Source organism: Sinohyriopsis cumingii, chromosome 15, assembly GCF_028554795.1.
Source record: "Sinohyriopsis cumingii isolate HCF-2022 chromosome 15, ASM2855479v2, whole genome shotgun sequence".
Taxonomy (NCBI): domain Eukaryota; kingdom Metazoa; phylum Mollusca; class Bivalvia; order Unionida; family Unionidae; genus Sinohyriopsis; species Sinohyriopsis cumingii.
Window position 1 is genome coordinate 41,018,436 of NC_142975.1, and position 22,586 is coordinate 41,041,021.

At 34.5% G+C, this 22,586-nt stretch overlaps 1 protein-coding gene across 1 annotated transcript; it reads right to left on the reverse strand.

Annotated features, from left to right (window-relative positions):
• Positions 1-957: 957 nt before the first annotated feature.
• Positions 958-22,558, reverse strand: LOC149781668 (large ribosomal subunit protein uL29m-like). Its single transcript, XM_089935747.1, has 5 exons — positions 22,408-22,558; positions 9,452-9,540; positions 6,628-6,688; positions 5,249-5,345; positions 958-1,388 (listed from the first exon to the last, which is right to left on the reverse strand). Exons 1-5 carry the CDS (start codon positions 22,491-22,493, stop codon positions 1,008-1,010), a joined length of 714 nt encoding a protein of 237 aa, XP_089791873.1. The 5' UTR covers positions 22,494-22,558; the 3' UTR covers positions 958-1,007.
• Positions 22,559-22,586: the final 28 nt, after the last annotated feature.

A 22,586-nucleotide genomic window follows, 5' to 3' on the forward strand; every position in this document is an offset into this window, starting at 1 on the left:
TTATATATTAGCCACTGATCATAAGTGTAGATTATACATTAGCCACTGATCACAAGTGTAGATTATATATTAGCCACTGATCATAAGTGTAGATTATATATTAGCTTCTGATCACAAGTGTAGATTATACATTAGCCACTGATCACAAGTGTAGATTATATATTAGCCACTGATCACAAGTGTAGATTATATATTAGCCACTGATCACAAGTGTAGATTATACATTAGCCACTGATCACAAGTGTAGATTATATATTAGCCACTGATCATAAGTGTAGATTATACATTATCCACTGATCACAAGTGCAGATTATACAGTAGCCACTGATCGCAAGTGGAGATTATACATTAGTCAAAGATAACACTATCATATTCATAATTGTTTGCTAAGAAAGTTGGTTACTTGTCAATAATGATAGCTTTTATCTAATATAAAGCCCCTGATTAACACATATTGCATTCTGAGAAACCTTGTGTATGTCAAATTTGTAGGACTTGAATCCATCTATTAATGGGGAGCTGAATCTTCATCCCCTTTCAATACATGAAAACAATGTCAGTTCCTGCTTGGAAATCTTATGCATTCATGTATATACACAAATGACATGCATCTCAGGGAGTATTTTTCTCCTTGGGTGTTAATAATTTGCTTAAATGCAAGACACAGATAAGCTGAATATGCATAAATTAGGAGTTCTCAATATTATCACTACAAGACTTGAAGGCAACCACTATTATTAGAAGCATGGATGCCAAGAAGACAGCAATGCAGTACATATGGCAATCAGAAGGAAGTCAAGGCATTTATACTGTCATCTTCATGACAGCAATGGATGAAGAAACATGTATCTATCCCAAATCTGAATTCGTTACTGATATGACCAACAATTAATAATGACTGTTGTTAAAGCGAGGAATCACTGGACTTCAAGGGTAAAGAAGACATTCTGAAAGGGATTAATACCAAAACTTTATTTTGTCTAATTAATTTCCAATTCATTGATGGACTAAAATTCAACTGGCTTTGGCTCTGGTATTTGTTCCTCTAAGAATTCATCAGTCAAATATGGGAATGCATCCTTCAGCTCCATTATTCTCTTCTTTCTCAAATGATATTTCTGATACCTGTATCGGAACAGCATCTTCTCACGATGCAACTTTAAATACTTCACTTGCCATTTTTCAATGCGGTTGGGATACAAAAGTTTGTATTTTTTGTTCTTGTATTCTGGCATTATATGCTCACTGGGCCGTTTTAATACAGGAAGTCCAAGAAAGTTTTTAACATATCGTGGATGGTGCTCTCCAGTTGTCCCTGTCTCAAGAACATTGTATGCTTCATTTCTCTCCTTCACGACCTGCTGTAAGTTCTCCATACTCTCTTCAACCTAAATAAATTATTCATAAAACAGAATATAGAAAATGCCCATGGAAAAGAATATAAATAATGATTGAGGTATTGATTGTAAAAAGATAAATTCAATACAATGAACAAATTTAACATAATATAATATATCACAATGAAATACATTAAAATGAATTTCAATAATAATTTCATCCCAAAACGCTGTCGAAACAGTAATTCCAAACAAGTCAAAGTAATAAACTTAAATGGAATAAAGAACTTTAAACTTGCCTTAAAACTTGCTTTCCTATTACATGAAACCAACTCCATAAATATAAATGTATCATTATAATAATGCAATACAGTTTATGGGTTCATGTGAAAAAGTGGCATGTACAAAATAGCTATTCTCACCAGCTGTCTGAAACACTACATTTATATATTAGACACTGCATTTAATACTGTTGTAATTAACAGTAACAGTGTATCTATATTTTAGAAACTGCATTTAATACTGTAATAATTAACATAAATAGTGTATTAATATTTTACACTGGTTGTTGTTGTTCTAGGGTTTAATGCCATTTTTCAGCACAAGATAGGCTATACATGGCAGCCAGTATAACTGGTGGAGGAAGAACCATGGAAAACCCAGGGAAGAACCACGGACCAATGAGAAGCTACTGGCAGGCTTTCCCATGTACCCACACTAGCCGAGCCTTGGACTCGAACCCATGCAGACAGAGGTGAGATGGCAATGATCTGGAACGGTAAGCACTTTAGACCACTTGGCCACTCGGGGTCCCCTACTAATATACTGGGATGTAACTATAAAACAGATGTAGGTATATAAAGGGGCAAGTAAAATCTTGTACAAATACATGTAGATATACACCACTCCCTCGATAACTTGTGCTCGGATAACTCAAGATCCCGCTTATAATGCGGTGTCCGGCGTGGCTCCCAATTTCCTCTTTCAAATATGCTTAACGTGAAAAAAATATGATAAGAATTGGTAAATTAAACCTTGATACATTGCTCGTTTTATCATTGAAAATGGTGATTAATGCCTGTAAAGATAGAATCCATATTGTGAAATTTGCAAGTTCTAAATAAGATATCATATATTATTGTAAGTTTTTTAAAATGATAAATAGTTGTTAGTAAACTGTAAATAAACAGCTGGGTGGAACAGCAATCAATGAAAACTTCTGGTAAATGCTAACAGGTGACAACATAGAATGAAATAAACACCAATTAAACATGAAAAGAGTCAATCGACCGTCACATCGAAACCCGTGAGTAGGTTTGTGAGAACCTAATTACATGCTGGCTTTGTTTTGATCAACAACTTGGGGAAGTATTCGTTGCATTAAAAAATCAATTAAAAGAGACCTGTGTTCTTTTATCACTTTAAATATGTCTTTTGTATCAAATCAAGCAACAAGGTACAAAGAAAAAATTCAAAGGCATGCAAATCTGAGCATAAGTTCTTGTGGTCACTACCTTTATCAAAATTCATTTTATTTAACCAATCAATAATGGTTTCGCATTTTTATACGGTGGCTGGAGACACAAAATGTTGACTATGTAAAGACCATACAGTTGAGAAATTTGCGTGATTGTTCTCGGCGGCAGAGAAATCAAGGAGTAACACACTAAAAATTAACTGACGTTTTTCAAAATGTGAAATTACCAACATGTTGGTAAATTCTACATGTCGGGTAATTCTGCGCAATGACACATCATTTCTGTAAACAATGAATCAGTTGTTATTTTTGTTCAAAAATCCATTTTGTATAAAAAAGAATGATCGTTCTTTAATTAAGAAAAGTGATTTTCATAAAGGGTATACAAATATTCCGCATTTTGACTCGAAATGCATATGAAAATGTGATTCTAAATGTCAACATGAAGACCCACTCCATGACCTTCTTGAACCGGCAACCCAGAAAATCCAATTTACTATCCATCTTTTAGAATCATATAAATAAATACTTTATATAAAAGAGGGAAATGTATACCTTAAAACAATACTGCATTTTAATCCAAGTTTCCAATTTTGCAAGAAGTTGTCCCACACATACAAAATCGTCTGCTACCCAACATGTGTAAACTTGCCGCTAGAACATAAATTCTCAAGAAATTCTCGGCGTATAGTCTGTTACCAAATTCTTTAGCAATTTTTTCACCATCAATAAGTTGTTGTAAACACATTAGATCCTATTCATTGTTGTTTCTCTTCCACATAAGGGGCCCCGAGTGGCCGAGTGGTCTAAAGTGCTCTCCGTTACGGATCACTGGCATCTCACCTCTGTCTGCGTAGGTTCGAGTCTCGGATTCAGCTAATGTGGGTATGTGAGAAAGCTTGCCAGTAGCTTCTCGAGGGTCGGTGGTTCTTTCCAGGGTCTTTCAGGATTCTTCCTCCACCATTATCACTGGCTGCCATGTATAGCCTATCGTGTGCTGAAAAATGGCATTAAACCCTACAACAACAACAACAACAACATCTTCCACACAATAGCTTATTTTTTATAAAACGTTGAATTTTATTAACTTTTCTACAAGATCAATTTAGTTTGCTTAATATCTCTTGCCATTTATTGGCATTTTTAACTTGAATTCTGTAAAACTAGCTATAAACCTAACCTAATTACTTGACTGAACTGCTGACAGAAGCAGTCCAAAGCAATGTATTTCACTTCTATAGCCCAATGGATAAACATTACATCTTTTGAATGCTGTGCGCAGAATAGGCCGACATATTGCGAGTCAGGAAAACATGGGGGTGGTATCCCCTTTGTCCAAAATTAATATTATTTTGAACAAAAATATTCTGGTGACGATTACCTCTTTTCAAATGGTAAGCATTGCTATATTTTATTTTCATCAATCAGTCGAATTTTGGTATGCATTTTGCTTCAATATTGGAGATGGAAACCTTAAGTGTGCTGAAATGCCAGACAGCATGGTATATTTGTCAAGCATGTCACAAACGACAAGTATTATTGTGTTCAAATTTATGTTGTTTTAAATTTCTAGACCCATTAAATTCATGCTGGTAATGATTAACCCTTGTAAAAAAAAATCATTTTATTTCTACTACAATCAAATCTATCTGTCTATCTATCTTTCATTTGTTCAATCGACAATGTTTCTTGAAAAGAGTGTCAATCTTTTGTATTAATAAAACTCATCTAATTTGGATCAAGCAATAAAACTAGAATGTATCCAATTCAACACACAAACTAGTGATGTAGCACACAATGTGTGAAGTTGTACACGTGTTAAACGAACAGAAACCATGTGGAACATTGTTCTTGATGACCTCCTCAACATTCTGTAATTAAATATTAAATTAATGTTGCTGTATGAGGAAAAAATAAACAAAGTACACCATTATGAAGAGATATTTATTCACAGTTAATCTCAGCATGATTATAAATTGAGTATTCAACACTATAACCTGCCAACCCAGCCACCCACCTTTTGTCTTTACGTCGATCCCTTTATTGATTTAGGCATTTTTATTGGTCCTTCGATAACTCGAATCTCACTTATAGTGTGGTCGATGTTTTTGGACCCCAATGTGCGCGAGTTATCGAGGGAGAGGTGTATATGGGGACAAGTGCAAATCTTACACAAAGAGAACTAAGTAATTATGCCAATATAAAATAGCTATCTGTTCCAGAAATATTATCTGATGTAACAATAACTAGCATAATTTCAACTGTTTTGATAATTAAATTATCAAAAGTACACTTCAAGGACTATACTGATTCTAAAGTTTTACCTCTAAAATTGAAGTTAAAATTTTTCTAGATGGGATCCTGGCCAACAATTTTACTACCAAGTTTGAAAGAAGAAAAAAATACAAATTATTTTTTAGGATCGAAGTCTAACCTTAAATATTCTCTCTGGACTTGGAAAAGCTCGAAGTTCTCGCTTGTACTCTTCTTCCATTGTCATCAACATATTTCTTTCCTTCAGAAGGATGTACCTATTGTTAAAAATAAATTTTAATTGTATATAATCTGACCAAATCTAGTAGTTATTCATGTGAACAATGAACCCAATGGGGCATTTATTCTGTCAAGGTTTCAATAAACCTTGTACCAAAACCCAAAGATGGCCCAACTCTTTAGGCCAATGGGCTAACAAAATTAAAGTGGGGCTGGGCTACAGTATTAGATAAACCTTGTACCATGTCATTTTACATAGTTTAAGCCCCTAGATGTAAAAACTAGATGTTTTTTGCGTCCATTTTTCATTCAATTCTGAACAACCTGACCACTGGTATTAATATATGTGGTTTGCTGCTTACACCTGGTTTGACGAAATAGAAGTTTTGATTTAATTGGCATATTCCTTTTCTATAAGTTAGGAATAGAAGTTTTGATTTAACTGGTATATTCCTTCTCTATAAGTTAGATCTTATTTCAAAAACTGATACTGCCCAAGTTTTTCTGCCAGTGCATATAATTATGCCACACAAATGATATATTCAGTTGTATCCTTTAATAGATTTCACAGACTGCATGATCAAAGTCAGTCCAAAAGCAACCACATATGACAGTGAAGCCAAGGAACCAGCTGGACGATATTTATGATGACCAGACAAAGATTTACAATGAATAGAGGACAACAGAGGATTTCAGAACTTATTAGACAAAAAGAATGAATTCTTGGACTTTGTACCTGATATTGGATAATGCCTTTAATACAATACAGTGAATCACACAAATTTGTACAGTGTGTCACTGTGTGTGTGCGTGTGTGTGCGTGCGTGTGCGTGTGTGTGTGTGTGCGTGAGAGGGGATTGCGAAAGAATAAGCCCCATCTGCTATTACAGTCTGGGCAAGAAAATGAAAGGTTGCCACTAACTAATACAAAATCCCTTGTTGTTGAGTCCACCTTTAATTCAGGTAGAAAATATATTAAAAAAACTCTAACACTGAAATTAATTTAAAAAAAAAGAATACCATTTATTCCCATCTAGGGTGCAGGTGGACACACATATGGATGTGTACACAAATACCAAAGAGCCCTCTATGTTAAGTTTTTTTCAAAATGAGTACTCAACAGTAGCTACATACAAAAGAATGTGAACAAAAACTCCAAAGTGACCTCTATATTGCTTCCACTTCTCAACCATAATTAGATCCAACACAATAACTTATATGAAATGTGTACAAAATTACACAAATACAAAACCACCCTCAATATTAAGTTTCCTCCAATGAGTGCTAAAACGTAATTGCAGCCAAAACAATGACTCATACCAGAGTTTATGTAGATCTTCATTGCTTTTGATTCTCAGTTCATCCATTCTCCAAGGTCTTCCTGAAAAAAGAATAGAACAATTATCTTCCCTTTCATGCATATTATCAGGAATTACAAGGATGGATGATGGAAATGGACTGGTAGCATGACCATATATTAGTTTCCAGTTACTGTTCGTTCATATAATGTAAACTTACAATATATTCAATCCATAGTAAAGTAAAACATTACTAACATAAACCTGTAAACAACAACGTAATGTCTGGTTTTAGTAAGAGCTGAAAGTGGAGATAATTGGTAAATAAGTGTTAATTTTAAGCATCATGTAGGTTGCAGTTGTTGTGATGTCAATGCAGTCTCAATATAGTTCCAACATGTTTCCAGTCTTAACCATCTGAAGACCAGGTGCCCACTCCCTTAATGCCAAGTGTGTAGGGCTGCAGGATTTTGTAGGTCTGAATGTCACATCTTCACTGTTCTGTCTATGCTGGACATCAAAATGTAGTGGTGTGTGTTCTACATATATGGCTCATAAAGCAGGTCAGTGGCATAACATCTTCACCAGACCTTTTACATTTTTAGATCACACTGTCAATGATATCCACTCCCCCAGCCCCCAGTGTCTCATCCCACAATGATTATCACATTGCTGAGATTCTGACACAAAGCATCCAATTTGCCAAGTTCCAAGTGGAGTTCCATTGATTTCCCTGCTCTTCCTAGATAGGTGTATTGCAAATATGTGACAGAAACAAGAGCTCATATCAGGCCAGATCAAGAGATTTCCAAAATATGGTCAGAAGGATTTTCATCTACCAGACTTTTAGCAGGTAAATGGAAAAAAATGCAACTACTGAGCAAATTTTTTAAAATAAATCTTATTAAAATATGCATATGATTTCATCAAATCAGTCCTTTCATGGTACCCTGCTCCATTCATAATCTCCCATAACATTTACAGCATTTCTCTGGTGAACAATGATTATACTGATAGCAGTCCTCATCATTCTTGGTCTTAAGACTTGGGAAATGTCAAACTGTTATTAGATCCAGGTTTCCACTGGAGTCATAATGAATGTCACTCAAAATGGAAAATGTACATTCAGTGTCTGCATTTAGATATGGCAATGTTAGGACAACTCTACTGGGTCTCATTTAATTGTTTCCTGCCTGTGGCTACATTCAGACTGCTGACTGCCTGCCAAAACTGCTAAAGATTAGAACTGTTTGGATCTAATGTTCTTTCAATATCAGTAAGATTCTTCACAAGAAGCATGAACTCATACAGTATACCACCACAAACTAGGGAACTTATAGCCAAATTTGCCAACACGTTGTCATCATTATCATTACTATTACCATTCATTAAAAATGACAATTAAATTAGGAAAACGATTACCACTTAATAGTATCATAGACAAAGACAAAGACTTCATGCATCCCAGACATTGTAGATTTCATTGGTAGTAAGTGACATGTACTTTAGTCTGCTATAAAGGATTCAATCAAGGTCAGTTGTGTTTATATCAGATTTTGTGAAGAAGTCGTTCACAGTAGTGCTGCTATTATTATTATGTTCAAATTCTTATTTCTTATGAACAAAAATATAGTTACCATGTGAGCAGTGTTTGACTATTTGCATGGCGACCTTTCTGTGATTTCTCACTTTGGAATCATTATTTTGACTAGATCTGAAAAAAGATCTGCGTCCAGAAATGGGTGATTATGCTCAGCTATAAAGTTGGCAAATTGTGTCTTGACATGTGTAATTTTATCCACATGTGATGAAGATGTCGCAGACATGGTGATAGCATAATTGTTATTGCAGTAATATGCTTTTATGACATGAGGTCTCTACATGATGTGGGATGTCATTCTTCCCACTATAAGAAAATTTAAAATCAGTTTTACAGGAGTAGCAGAGTATATATTAATGTCCCTTGGAACTCAGTTGCAACCACTGAAATTCCTGTTCACATTCATCATTAAAGTTCATGTAATATTTTGTTTGTTTGGATGTTGGTGTTTTGGTAAAGGGAGATAATTCTGTCCAAATTATTATTGATCATACATGTACCGACTCTAATCCTAATCCAACTCAGCAGCTTTAAGCACTGAAGCAGACCATGCCATGCCTTGTGGAGAGAATCAAAGTAATGAGTATTGTGTTATGATAATTGAGCTTTTATGTCTAAGGGCTTAAAATATGTAACAAGACACGGTGAAACCCAATGACTATTTAATTGTCTAAAATGTAAATTTAATTCTCTAAAATATAAAATCAAACAAAGTGAAAAAATTAAAAATAACAAACAGTATGTATGAATTCCTAGAATATTATCCTAATGTACTAAATTGAAACCTGTCTTGAGAGACCACTGCTATGAGAGACCACTTGTTTTGAGAGATCAGATTCTCCATGCACAGATTTATTGATTATGTAGTGTTATGACCTGTTATGAGAGACCACCTGTCTAGACCATTATTTGTTGGCAGAAGGGGTGGTCTTTCAAGACAGGCTCTATTGTAGTATTCTGGAAATGATCCTTAGGTATTACAAATGAAAGTTCCAATGAACTTATGTGATAAGCAGGCACAATTGAAGAAACAGTGTTCTAATATCCAAAAGTTGTTTACTTCAAGGTAAACTCCATGAAACAATAAACAGCTGAAATAACCATTGATGTATCATAAAAGAATAAACAGCTCAAATACTCATTGTTGTATCATACAACAATAAACAGCTGAAATAATCATTGATGTATCATAAAAGAATAAACAGCTCAAATAATCATTGTTTTACCATAAAACAAAAAAACTTACCAACTGCAATTTTATCCATTGCCCAGTTTATTTTCTCATCAAAGAATTCCATCAAGCCATTTCTTGACTGAGATGTGGAAAAGAAGACCCTAAAAAGACAATACCATTGTACAATTATAATAATACAGTGTTATATTGTAATTTCCTACTATTGTGTCAAGACAGCCATAATGGCTCAATGGTTAGGGTGCCGAACTCGGGACTGAAACGGTGTAGGTTTTAATCCTACTATCCATCAAGCCTGAGTCAGCTACCATGCTGTGTCTCTGGTCAATGCACTTTAATACAACTGCAGAAGCACTATATTACCTACTCGTGTTGCTGTGCCATAAAGCACCATACCAAGCCAAACTACTGTGTCAACAATTACCATCAATAGAACAATATTCAATGGAGATAACTATATTTTCAGGTCTAATGCATTCCCCTAACTGTCAGCTGATATAAAGCTAACACAAAGGCCAGTGTATATATATTTCTCATTAATTTTAGAATAACCATAAAAGTTTGTTACTAATACAAAATATATTTTTGAACAGAGAATGGACACTGTGCCATAAACATATGAAATCACTCCAAGAAAAAGATGTAAATATTAAAATGAAATTTTCATGTTAGGGTTTCATATGCATACAATACACACAAAGTATACTAAATATAGTCTATTTACTGTCACAATACTGACGAAAAATCCAAACTTTTCCACATGATGACCAAGCTGAATATTATGGTTCCCATTTATTCTTTTAGTTATTGTTGGACATGCTCCTGTATGTTTCAAGCTCTTGATCACTTTTTGCATTAATCTTCATTAGCCCACAAACAAGCACTTTAAAAACAGCTCGTTTAATTTGCCAACTGGTGCACTCCCTCTATTCCCATAGTTCATATGAACAACTCTATTGCCAGCCTGTTTCATGTGCCCTCTACTCCCATAGTTCATTTCAACAGTTCTAATACCAATTTGCTTCAAGTGCCAACTAGTGCAGTCCTCCAACTCCCATAGTTCAAATCAACAGTTCTAATGCCAGCTTGTTTCATGTTCCAAATGGTGCAATCCATCTATTCTCATACTTCATATCAACAGCTCTAATCACACCCAGCTGCTCCAATGACAAATATAGGGTCCATTTAGCACAACAATAACACATATAGGATCCATTTAGTACCACACTGACAGATATAGGATCCATTTAGTACCTAACTGACAGATACAGGATACATTTAGTACCTCACTGACAGATGTAGGGTCCATTTAGTACCCAAATGACAGATATAGGATCAATTTAGGCCACTAATGACAGAGAATCAATTTAGTACCCCAATGATACAGAATCCATTTAATACCACACTGATAGATGTAGGATCCATTTAATACTGCACTGGCAGACATGGGATCAATATAGTACCCTACTAACAGATACAGAATCCATTTAGTACCTGAAAGATATAGGATCCATTTAGTACCCCAATGACAGACATAAAATCCATTTTGTACCCCACTGACAGAGGATTCATTTATTACCTCACAGACAGGTATAGGATCCATTTAGTACCTCACATATATAGGATCCATTTAGTACCTCACATATATAGGATCCATTTAGTACCTCACAGACAGATATAGGATCCATTTAGTACCCCACTGACAGACATAAAATCCATTTAGTACCCCACTGACAGAGAGAAGATTCATTTAGTGCCTCATAGATAGATATAGGAACCATTTAGTACCTCAGACAGATATAGGATCCATTTAGTACCTCAGAGATATAGGATCCATTTAGTACCTCCCAGACAGATATATGATTCATTTAGTACCTCACATACAGATATAGGATTCATTCAGTACCGTACAGACATATATAGGATCCATTTAATACCTCACATACAGATATAGGATCCATTTAGTACCTCAGACAGATATAGGATCCATTTAGTACCTCACAGACAGATATAGGATCCATTTAGTACCTCACAGACAGATACAGGATCCATTTAGTACCCCATTGAAAGATAAAAGAAAAATATAGGATATATTTAGTTAGTACCCCACTGACAGATAGGATCCATTTAGTACCCCCCACTGACATACAATCCATTTAGTACCCCACTGAGAGAGAGCGGACTCATTTAGTACCTCATAGATATAGGATCCGTTTAGTACCTCAGACAGTTATAGGATCCATTTAGTACCTCACAGGCAGATATATAATCCATTTAGTACCTCACAGGCAAATATAGAAATCAATCCATTTAGTACCTTAGACCGATATAGGATCCATTTAGTACCTCACAGACAGATATAGGATCTATTTAGTACCTCAGACAGATATAGAATCCATTTAGTACCTCACAGACAGATATAGCATCCATTTAGTACTTCACAAACAGATATAGGATCCATTCAGTACCCCACTGAAAGATATAGGATCCATTTAGTAGCTGACTGACAGATTTATATTTAGTTAGTACCCCACTGAAAGATATAGAATCCATTTAGTACTGCATTGAGAAAGAAAGTAGGGGTACTTTTATTGTTGTTGTTGTAGGGTTTAACGCCATTTTTCAGCACATGATAGGCTATACGTGGCGGCCAGTATTAATGGTGGAGGAAGAATTCGGGAAAACCCCGTTAAGAACCACCGACCCACGAGAAGCTACTGGCAAGCTTTCTGACATACCCACATTGGCTGAATCCGAGACTCGAACCCACGCAGACAGAGGTGAGATGGCAGTGATCCGTAACGGAGAGCGCTTTAGACCACTCGGCCACTCGGGGCCCCTGGTACTTTTATTACTGCTGCCACACATCCAATTAGGTTTATTCCATTCAACTATGATACATGTATGATTAGCTCTTAACTGCATCCAGGAACATTTGTATACTGCTCTTTCACCTGTTAGTGGTGACTGCTGAGCAGAATTATAGAGTACTGATAACTGTTGTTGTTGTTGTAGGGTTTAATGCCATTTTTCAGCACACGATAGGCTTTACTTGGTGGCCAGTGTTAATAGTGGAAGAAGAACCCAGGAAACCTCCAGAAAGAACCACCAACCCACGAGAGGCTACTGGCAAGCTTCCTCACATACGCACATTGGCTGAATCTGAGACTTGAACCCACGCAAACAGAGGTGAGATGGCAGTGATCGGTAACGGAGAGCGCTTCCACTTGAAACCCCCCCCCCCCAGAGTACTGACCATGAAATTGGAATCTCCAAAATTGTTTCTTGCTTTTGGTTCAGGTTCTAAATGAGGTTCAAGGCAGAAAATGTATGTGAGAGTCTGCAAAATAATATTGTTAATTGCTGTAAAAGTTACAAGTTTCAGTGGAATGGGTGTTGGGAGGATTTTTCTAGCTATGATCAAGCATGGGAGGATAATTAAACAGCTTTTAAAAAATAATACTGGACCAGGAATCTAAAACTGGTCTATTTCTGTACTCACATGATCACTTCATGCATGGAATCGTATGCGTTATTATAATTTTGGCACTTGTTTCAAAGTGAGTAAATAAATGACTTAATGTCCAAATTGCATTTGATCCTCTTTATCTGTTACACCTGCTCAACACAAACATTTTTTTGAAAGAGCAACATTTGACACCATTCTTAAGATATTTTCTTAAGCAAGAAATTGAACTTTGAATAGAGTGAGTCAGGCTTTTCATCCAAACCAGATGCATTGCCAACATGGCAAAAGTAGTTAGCGTAATTTTTATAGACTTGAAAATATGTTACAATGCAAAAGCATGTTAACTTTTGGACCCAAATCTGCTTACAATAAAATTTAGTGTGATAAATCAGACTGCCAAATATGTGTTCATACTGATGGAGAATTTTTTAGTGTGACGTCTCCTGTTCATTAAAATATGCAATTCTGATCATGCATGCATATCTTTCTCTGAACACATCTGTTTCCCTGAACACACCTGTTGCTATCTTCACATAATGTGCATTGTTATACTCTCCTTAAGAAGGCCTCAATGGAGAATAGTGCTTGACCAATAAGTCACCGTCTATAAATAAAGCATTATCATTATTATTATTATTATTACAGTTTAGACACTTAACAGTACTTGGTAACAGCCATAACTACATGTAGCACGGAATTCAAAATGGTCACAGGATATAGGATTGTGCTACTATTCTACTTCGATTTACAAGCCATCAAACATAGGTTCTGATCCAGAAATATGATGTTCATATTGGCAAATGAACACTTTATCCAATGGTAATTCAAGAGATGCAAGAAATACTGGCAAGTGTCTAAAATATACATTGATATGTTGAGGACAAACTTGTCTGCAAAGGGTTCCTCTATTTTATGAGCAAGTGCTATTCTACCCAAAAATCATCCATCAGCACCAACAAAGATTTGAGGTTTGATCAATAATCAATACTGAATAGAATCTGGTAAACTATTTTAGCATCAAATATTTTAACAATAATTAATATTTAAGTAGATGTGCCTACATGACCATCTTCCTATTTTTATACAGCGAGGGTACCCTTATTTATAGGACTCCTTTATTTTAATGGTGATTGGATCATCTCAGTGATTGTGGGAATATTTTACATCATCATCTGCACAGAAGAAACCACTTAACTTTCCTCCCTAAAAGGAAAGCTATATCGCTTCTTTTAAAACCATACAGTATTTGGTAAGAATCTGACACAACTGAGAAATGTTTCTTGAAAAATCCTAAAACAGTGTGGATTGGGGATGGTTTCATGCAGGAGATTTTTTTATGTGTCAAAATATAGTATGCTTTGAGAATGTTCTATGATTTCTCTTCCTTTTATGGTAATACAACTGTATTTTACTATACATCCCTGCTCATTTGCAACAGGAAATGCGTATCAGTTCTCTCCCTTGAACAGCTGGTAACTGTAGCAACACTATACTGTTTTTTGTAAATCATTATTGCTACAATATAATAATTTGCACACAAGTTGGTCAGAAATAAAATTGCAATTGTATTTCAGAAAGACCAGATGTCTATTAAGGCTGCTTTCTGGCATGGCAATAGGATAAATTGATATGGAATTTCAGTTATGTTTATTATTATAATTACAGATGTTAATGCACTACAGTGGACCACTCCCGTAGCCTTGTGGTTAGAGCGTCCACCTCGGAAGCGGGAGGTTGTGGGTTCGAATCCTGGCTGAGTCATACCAAAGACTTACAAAAATGGTACTAACAGCTCCCTCGCTTGGCGCTCAGCATTAAGAGGTTAGTGTTAGGACTGGTCAGCCTGGTGTCAGGATAATGTGACTGGGTGGGACATGATGCTACGTGTCCATAAATGTTACAGTAATGTGAGGTTGGTTCTGATGCCATTCATAAACATCCATCTCGAGAATGCAGAGAAAATACTGGTGTATCCTCTCTGAATTCTTTCATTTTAATGGTTATAACATATTTGTAATTAGAGATAAACAATTTACATTAAGTCTCTTTGCTGCCCATTTAAAGAGTTCTCTTATTTGTCATATATCACGTAACTTACGGGTACATGTAAGTCACGTAACATTCTTACAGATATCTTTAGTAAGCATCCTGATCGATTGTGAACAACCTTTGATTGGTTCCATGATGGTTTTGACAACAGGATATGAAGCGTGCAGTGTGCAAACTGAATGTGATGTGTAGCTGTTTGAGTTTTTACTAAAAATAGAACCCAAAATTTGACTTGCATTATGGTGCAAGCAGAAGGATACAGACGGTTTGTCTATAAATTCATAATTTGTCAAATGTTGAATATAATAAAGTATTTAAGTTTTCTTTATTCAAACACAATATAAATTGACTCCACAATGAACATCTTACTGTTTAATTTACTGACACTATTCTGACAGGGTAAGTCATTGAACATCATGTAAGTGATCTGACATATGCGTCATTACATGTAGCAGTGGGGTGATAAAATTCAATTTTTTAATATATTTATCCAAACAGCAAGTCAGATTTTAAAGGTTAGAAATTGGAATCAACAAATTTGTACCAAACATCCATTGTTCTATGTATTTACAATGATAACAAATTTATTTTAATTCTTTTTTGATGTAGACAAGTAATGTCCTATTTGGATTTGTTTCGATTGTTTTGTTTTCGGAAATGAAAGAGGAAATTAATATTTAAGAAACACATATTTTATGTCAAAACTTTATTATCATATTAGCACATGAACAAATATAACATTTAACATTTATTAGCAGTTAAATTTTGAAATGCTTTTCAAAGCTTCTTTTCAACACTAGCATTTGACAGTAGACTGTACACACATACTTTTTCAGTGTTAGCATCTGACAGTTGACTGTACACATACATTTTTAGTTTTAGCATCTGACAGTAGATTGTACAAACATACATTTTTAATTTTAGCATCTGACAGCAGATTGTACAAACATACATTTTTAGTTTTACCATCTGACAGTAGACTGTACAAACATATATTTTCAGTTTTAGCATCTTTATTGTATTCCATAGCTGCTTTGTTATGCTATGCTGGGTTTTTATTTATTACAATATCAGTTTTTTTCTTCTTCTAAATGTGGCTAAAAAAATAATAGCACAGACAAATGAGAACGTTTATGTAAGTAGATGGATCTTGTAACAGCCTCAACAGGCAAAAAAATTACAGATGGGGTGGAGGTCACAGCGGAAAACAACCATTATGTACACAAGATACAATTAAAAATTCAAATGAATTATTTTAATTTAATAACCATACATATAAACAGTTTGACATTGTCGACAGTGATTGAACAGCACAAAGGTCTCACTAGGATTTTAAAACTAGGAGTCCAGGACTCCCATTTTGGTAAAAATAGGAGTCCCACCATCGAAAGTTGCAGTCCCACTTTCCTACAAAACTAACACCGACATGAGTGCATCTATTTGCAGATGGAGAGGTTTTCGCAATGTAATCACTCATTATAATATAGCTTCATTACCTATCAAGTCAGAGAACAGCTTGGACCTTAAAGCGCATCTCACGAATTCCACAGCATAGCATTGTCCCATACATTTCTAACCCACATAATTTTCATTTTAAAGTTAAATCTTTAATAAAATAATACCTAGGCTTTGCTTTCAATGATTTGTATATTTTTTTTCTGAATATATCTGCACGATGATTTAAGAAAAGAGACAATCTAATAAACTGGTACATCCCAGATTTAGCAAAGTCCACCATTATTTCCCGTTAGGCCTACTGGTTCATTTACAGTTTCAAACTAATTTTATGACGAAATAGTGTACAAGGGGCAGTTAATATATATCCAGATCACCGATTCTGATCTCAAAACACAAGTTTGTTTGTTTTATCATCAAAGGATAGCATGCAGGAAACTGATAGTTGTTACCTTACCCTGAAAAGGGTTAATGGTCAATCAGCTATCAAAACTTAATGCAGGTGAATGGGCAAGAGTTTGTCAACGTAACTGATATAAAAACTAGGCCTAGCTACTGATACATTGATGAATACATTTTGCTACAACACTAGAACAAACCAGGCTAAGGCGAGGTGCATTAAAAAAAAAAATGATATGGTCAATGTACCTCTTAAATAATCACAGGGTGAAGTCGTTTTCGCTTTCCTAATAGAAGAAGGCAAAACTTACAGTTTTAGGCGACTTGTCACCCACTTATGAATGACATTTTGTCTAAGTCTCAACATGTCTCCGATTCTGAGATCACGTGCACTGCTTATTCCACTACATTCAGAAATGAACACATTAACAAAAGCAATAGTTGTTTTTAAATGACCACATGTATATCTCAGAGTCTTTCTGTCTCTGAATTCAATCACTGAAAATATCAGGACATTTTTCCACCGGGCTGCCAGTCAAAGCCTTTGAACTTGCCGTCCAGCTATTGCATCATGTTCTTTGTTATGCACTCTTATAAAATGGCAACATGTATGTACATCAAGGGGTCTATTAGTCATTCAATTCTGTCATTGTAAATATCAGCACAGCTGATTGATTAACATATTTTCCCCAAAATGAAGGACTGACAAGTCTTTGAATTTTGCCGCATACCTATTACATACGTACGGAGGACTCCCGCTTCAGTGATTTTCTGTGTCCCAGATAAAAAAATTGTCATCTAAATATGCATAATTAAGTGTTTCCAAGATCTCTGACGGTAGTCATAAAACTTGATTTATGTTTAGTGATTCTTGTGTATCGTTACTCTAAGCGATTAGCACTCATATGCACCTAATTAAACTGAAATAAATACTGCACTTACAATTAAGGATTGTGTATAATTTAATTAGTTCTAATTAACATATGTGCATCTCACATAACATCTGTCAAACAGAATTGGAGGTTATACTAACATGATTCTTGTCTTTTGTCTTGGAAACTTACACAATATCACATTTCCTTGCTTAAAATCAGATTTTGAAAGAATTTACATTGATTGAGCACCATAAAGAGACTTTATAGTAACAGCAGCATCAAATCAACAATAAGGACCAAAATGTTTCCTTTCTCAGCAAATGCTTAGTTCGGAAGTCACCCTAAGTAAGTTGGCATTCCACTGAGCATACACAAAAGCCAAGAGGTGAGTAAAGAATCAATATTATATATTGCAGATGAAAATAATGCAACAAATAATGGAAAAAAATGTAAATCTAGGACTATATCAATATTGTAAAGTACATACATGTAAATGTATTAATACATTAAGATCCAACATACTAAATTGTTAATACATTGTACTGTACATAAATATTTGTTTTTAGATTACATCAGAATTACAAGTGTTGCTCCAAATATCTATTATAATCGATCATCACTGGTTGAGCAAACCAATAAGATAATCGACTGTGAAACTCCATAATCGATTGTGCATAAAGGGAGACAACTTCTTTTTATCTGCATGCAAAACACAAATGTTATTAAAATGCTGTGTAAATGGTAAGCTAAATAGGGCTTCCAATCCATTAAAGTTTATCTGAATTATTTATTCCCATTCACAACTTAAATGTTAAAATAAACAGTAATTATTGTTATCTTCATGTAATGTTCATTGTTATACTCTCCTTAAGAGGGCCTCAAGGGAGAATAGTCCTTGACTAATGAGTCAACCTCTATAAACAGAGCATTATTATTATTATTATTACATGATTAAGCTATTAAATTGTTGGGTTAATAAATTTAAACAAATTTTGATGATTTGTTTTAGTTTAAATATAAAATCCTTTGTAGTATTTGTTAATGACAAACAAAAAAAAACTTGTCTTTTTGTACTTTGAATAAAAGAGTTTTGAGGGATTGCAACAGTATTTCATTTACATAAAAATGATCAGCTATAAAAAAAATTGCTTTCATTTAACAAAGTTGCAGAACAAACAATAACACTATACAACTGAGAAGAATGTAATATTTTTATCAGGTTAAAGTATACATGTCATTAAGAAAGATTACTCCTGTACATTTATTAACATTTTGAACAAAGATATAACTGTATAACAAACAAAACTTAAAATCTGCTGTGAGGAACTGATTATAATCAATTATCAGTTGTCTAGGTGGAACTGATTATCGAGCATAAAATTCTGACCAATTCCCATCACTACGAATTACCACCAGTGGCCAAATTTTTCAAGAAAATTAGTGCAATGAAGAAGATGAATAGAAAATATTATCAACAGATGTGGTGTAGCTACTTCCAACACCAAACCTGTCAACTGCTGGGTCCCAAATATATCATGAATTTTAAACAGAGAAATAAAATTTTGTTTGTCCGTCCTTGTTACATCAGTCACATTTTCTTCCCTAATAAAGTTTTAGTACCACTTTAATGGAACCCTGAAACATGTAACTTTTGTTGTTTTGTGCTAATTGTAAATGGTCACTAACATCTTAAAATTACTAAGAAAATAGTTCACATGAGAATATTTGTAAATTCCTAATGTAAAGTTTGAAGCTGTTACTTGATGGATCATGAGTACATGATGAATGGACATATTTGATATACCTCTTAAAAATACAGATGTTATTGCTGATGAGCCTTTTATTCATTATGTAGCTGTAATAGATTTATGCTACTTATTATCCAGATAATAGAAGAAATCATCAGTTAAATATCTAATTTGTCTGTGCTTTGATGTGAGTTACAAGTTAACAACAGCAATGCTCTGACAAGCAACTTTTGAAAAGGAAAACTGAGAGTTATCTTCCAACTGTAATTATATAGAAGATGGGATACTAAACTACTGATCCTTAACAAATCTGATGTGTAATTGAAGCACTTAAAATTTGGGATATTTGTCCCACAGGACTGGATGAAGAGCATAGTCATATACATTATGAACTTTTGACAGCAAACATTAGACAAAAATATAAAATGTATGCAAATCTGTAATCATAAAACAGTATTTTAATATGGATTAGTCTAAAATACATTTCTCTTACAGGTAAGCATTTATAAGGAACAAATACCTAGATTCAGTTGGCTGGAATGCAATGGAAGCCAGGAATGACAAAATCAATTCAAAGAATTATGAGTATCTTGAACAAAACAAAGCTATCTAAACACATTCTTCAATATTAGAATATTTGTATTCATTTCATTTAATAAACTTAATCCTATTTCAGCATTCTCTATCTCTACTGAATTTCAGCCAACTGAAATGCAGGTAAACAGAAATTGAAAACAAGTCTATTTGCTTCATTGAGAATTTGAATTGTGCAAGTAAATTCTGCTTAAAGCAATATGACTTTAATTTGTAGAAACATGTTCATACTGGCTGCTAAGTGTGTGAGATATTCCTGGAAATTTGACTTCTTTTTTCCATGTTAGTCAACCTCTGAATACGCTACACTGTGCAAGCTATTTAAGCAATATGACAGCAACCCCAAAAACAAAAATATCAGGAGAGATGTCTTACACTAGGACTACAAGAATAGTGTGGTTAGCTTCAGTAGTGACCACTAATTTTACATGTAAGACCTTGATGCTGATATTTATGTTCTGGGCATCAGGGTCTAATGGTGCTGTATAGCGTGTTTTGATTTCAACTAACACTGTAACAAAAGTCAAATTTTCACGAATATCTCACACAACTGGCAACTAAAATAATGATGATTTTCTACAAAGTAAAGTTATAAAGTTTTAGTCAGACTTTACTTACTCTGATGTCTTTTCTCTAATAAATTCAAATTCTCACAAGAAATGGACGTTTTCCAGTTTTGTTGGTCTACATTTCAGTTGGCTGGAAAGCGATGAAAGCCAGGAATGCAAAATCAGGTTAAACTGAAATATTATTCTTTAATGAAACAAATAAAAATATATTATGCCTATTGGAACTGTAAACAACATTTCATTTCGTTCAACAAACATTTCCCCCACATGAACCTACTTGAACATATTTCAGTATACCTCGACCACCATCGCATTTCAACAAATTCAAATGTATGTCAATGGTACATGAAAATGCATCCATTTGCTAGTCAGATTTTGATTCCACCAGGATAAAAACAGCACAGTAAGTATATTAACTACATATCAATTAGGGTTTCTGAAAAACAGTCATTTTTTAAAAACAGCTGTTTACTGTTTTCAATTTTCAAAAAAACAGCTGTTAACAGCTGTTTTTACTGTTTTTTTTCATATTTTCACTAATTTTACAGTCAATAGCTTATTTTTGTGATGAACACTGTTTATTATATATCTTTCGTGATAAGTTCTAAATCAATATATTTTTACTTCTTATAATAATATTTCAAGAATACAAGTGCATTAAGCGACTTGTCTGAGAGACGCGATCTTAATTTTGTACAGAAATTCGTACTGACTGAAAAAACTCTTTCAACGTCCGTTGATGTCGGTTTAATGGAAAGAATTGCGTTGCACAATTTCTGGAGATTTTCAGTGCGCTGGCCAGAATTCCTGAAGAGAGTGAATTCGGACTTGAGCCATTTGAAACTGTCTTGCCCTCCGACTGCAATTGATGATCCATCTTTTTGAAGCAACAAATTCAATTCATCTTGAAGAGACAAGTTCACACTTTCAGCATCATTTGACTGTTCGACGACATCTTCAACATCGTTGACTTCAAAAAGACGAGACGCTAGATTTCCTGCAAAATTTAGCGTAGTTTTTGATGGGGCGACAGATGGATCTTTGAGACTGCGCAGGAGGTTCATGACATCATTGTTCAATCGCTCTTCAACGCGACAGTTAAAATTTTCCATGAGCTTGGTACTAATGTCATTATTCAGGTTAGAGAGCTTGTTGAACATGAATTCTAAAATTGTGTTAGCACTCATCAACGTCGCGTCTTCTCGACTTAGATTCTCAACAGCAAGTTTCACGTTCCATTGCCTTCAGAAGAGTTTTGAGAGCGTCAAAATCCAATGTCTCAGTGTCCGTTAGAAACAGTAAAACAGTTAAAAATAAACAGCTGTTTACTGTTTTTTGATTTTGGACGAAAAACAGCTGTTTTACTGTTACTGTTAAACAGTTACCAGAAACCCTAATATCAATTTGTGGAAGAGCATTAACGTGGGCTGCCAAGTGTGCGAGATATTCCTGAAACTCTGATTACTCGTACCAAGGTCAACCAACATTGGAACATGCTATACAAGTCCGTTATTTGGATAGTAAGACATAGCACTAAAACAAAAATAGCATTTGCTATGTCTTACATTGTAGGACTGTAGTGACCACCTGATGAATTAACCCACAACATAGCATTTAACTAACTTACCTCTAAAACCATAAAAAGAATTTTATTTTATTTGTCAGTTTGTAATTCTGATGCTATGATATTCATAAAAATACTATATTTATAAGAATGAGATGAAATTCGAAAAATTAGTCTGTTTTTATTTTTACACATCGACATACACTTCTGTTTTAGACCCAGGGACACAAGTTACAATGTGAAGCCCATGTCTTGGTAATACAATGCCTTCGGAAAGAAAAATCTTACTGGTTAATCCTTCTTATTCCATTATTAATGGAAATAACTCCATTAAAATTGTGCAAACGGCAGAAAACAAGCTTTAAAACATTCATCCCTTCGATATTTTGTCCCAGAGACTTGCGAATCAAGGCGAAGGTCACTAAATGTGGCTTGCACCCCAAGATGCTTATTTAACACAGGTAACT

What these genes read in the sequence shown, in the direction of transcription:
- LOC149781668 (XM_089935747.1), bottom strand. Translation starts at nt 22,493, where the DNA reads ATGAATGTTTTAAAGCTTGTTTTCTGCCGTTTGCACAATTTTAATGGA. An exon ending in GGAATAAGAAGGATTAACCA is followed by an intron (nt 9,541 to 22,407) that starts GTAAGATTTTTC and finishes TTGTCTTTTTAG; the next exon opens with GGTCTTCTTTTCCACATCTC. An exon ending in AATGGATAAAATTGCAGTTG is followed by an intron (nt 6,689 to 9,451) that starts GTAAGTTTTTTT and finishes TTCTTTTTTCAG; the next exon opens with GAAGACCTTGGAGAATGGAT.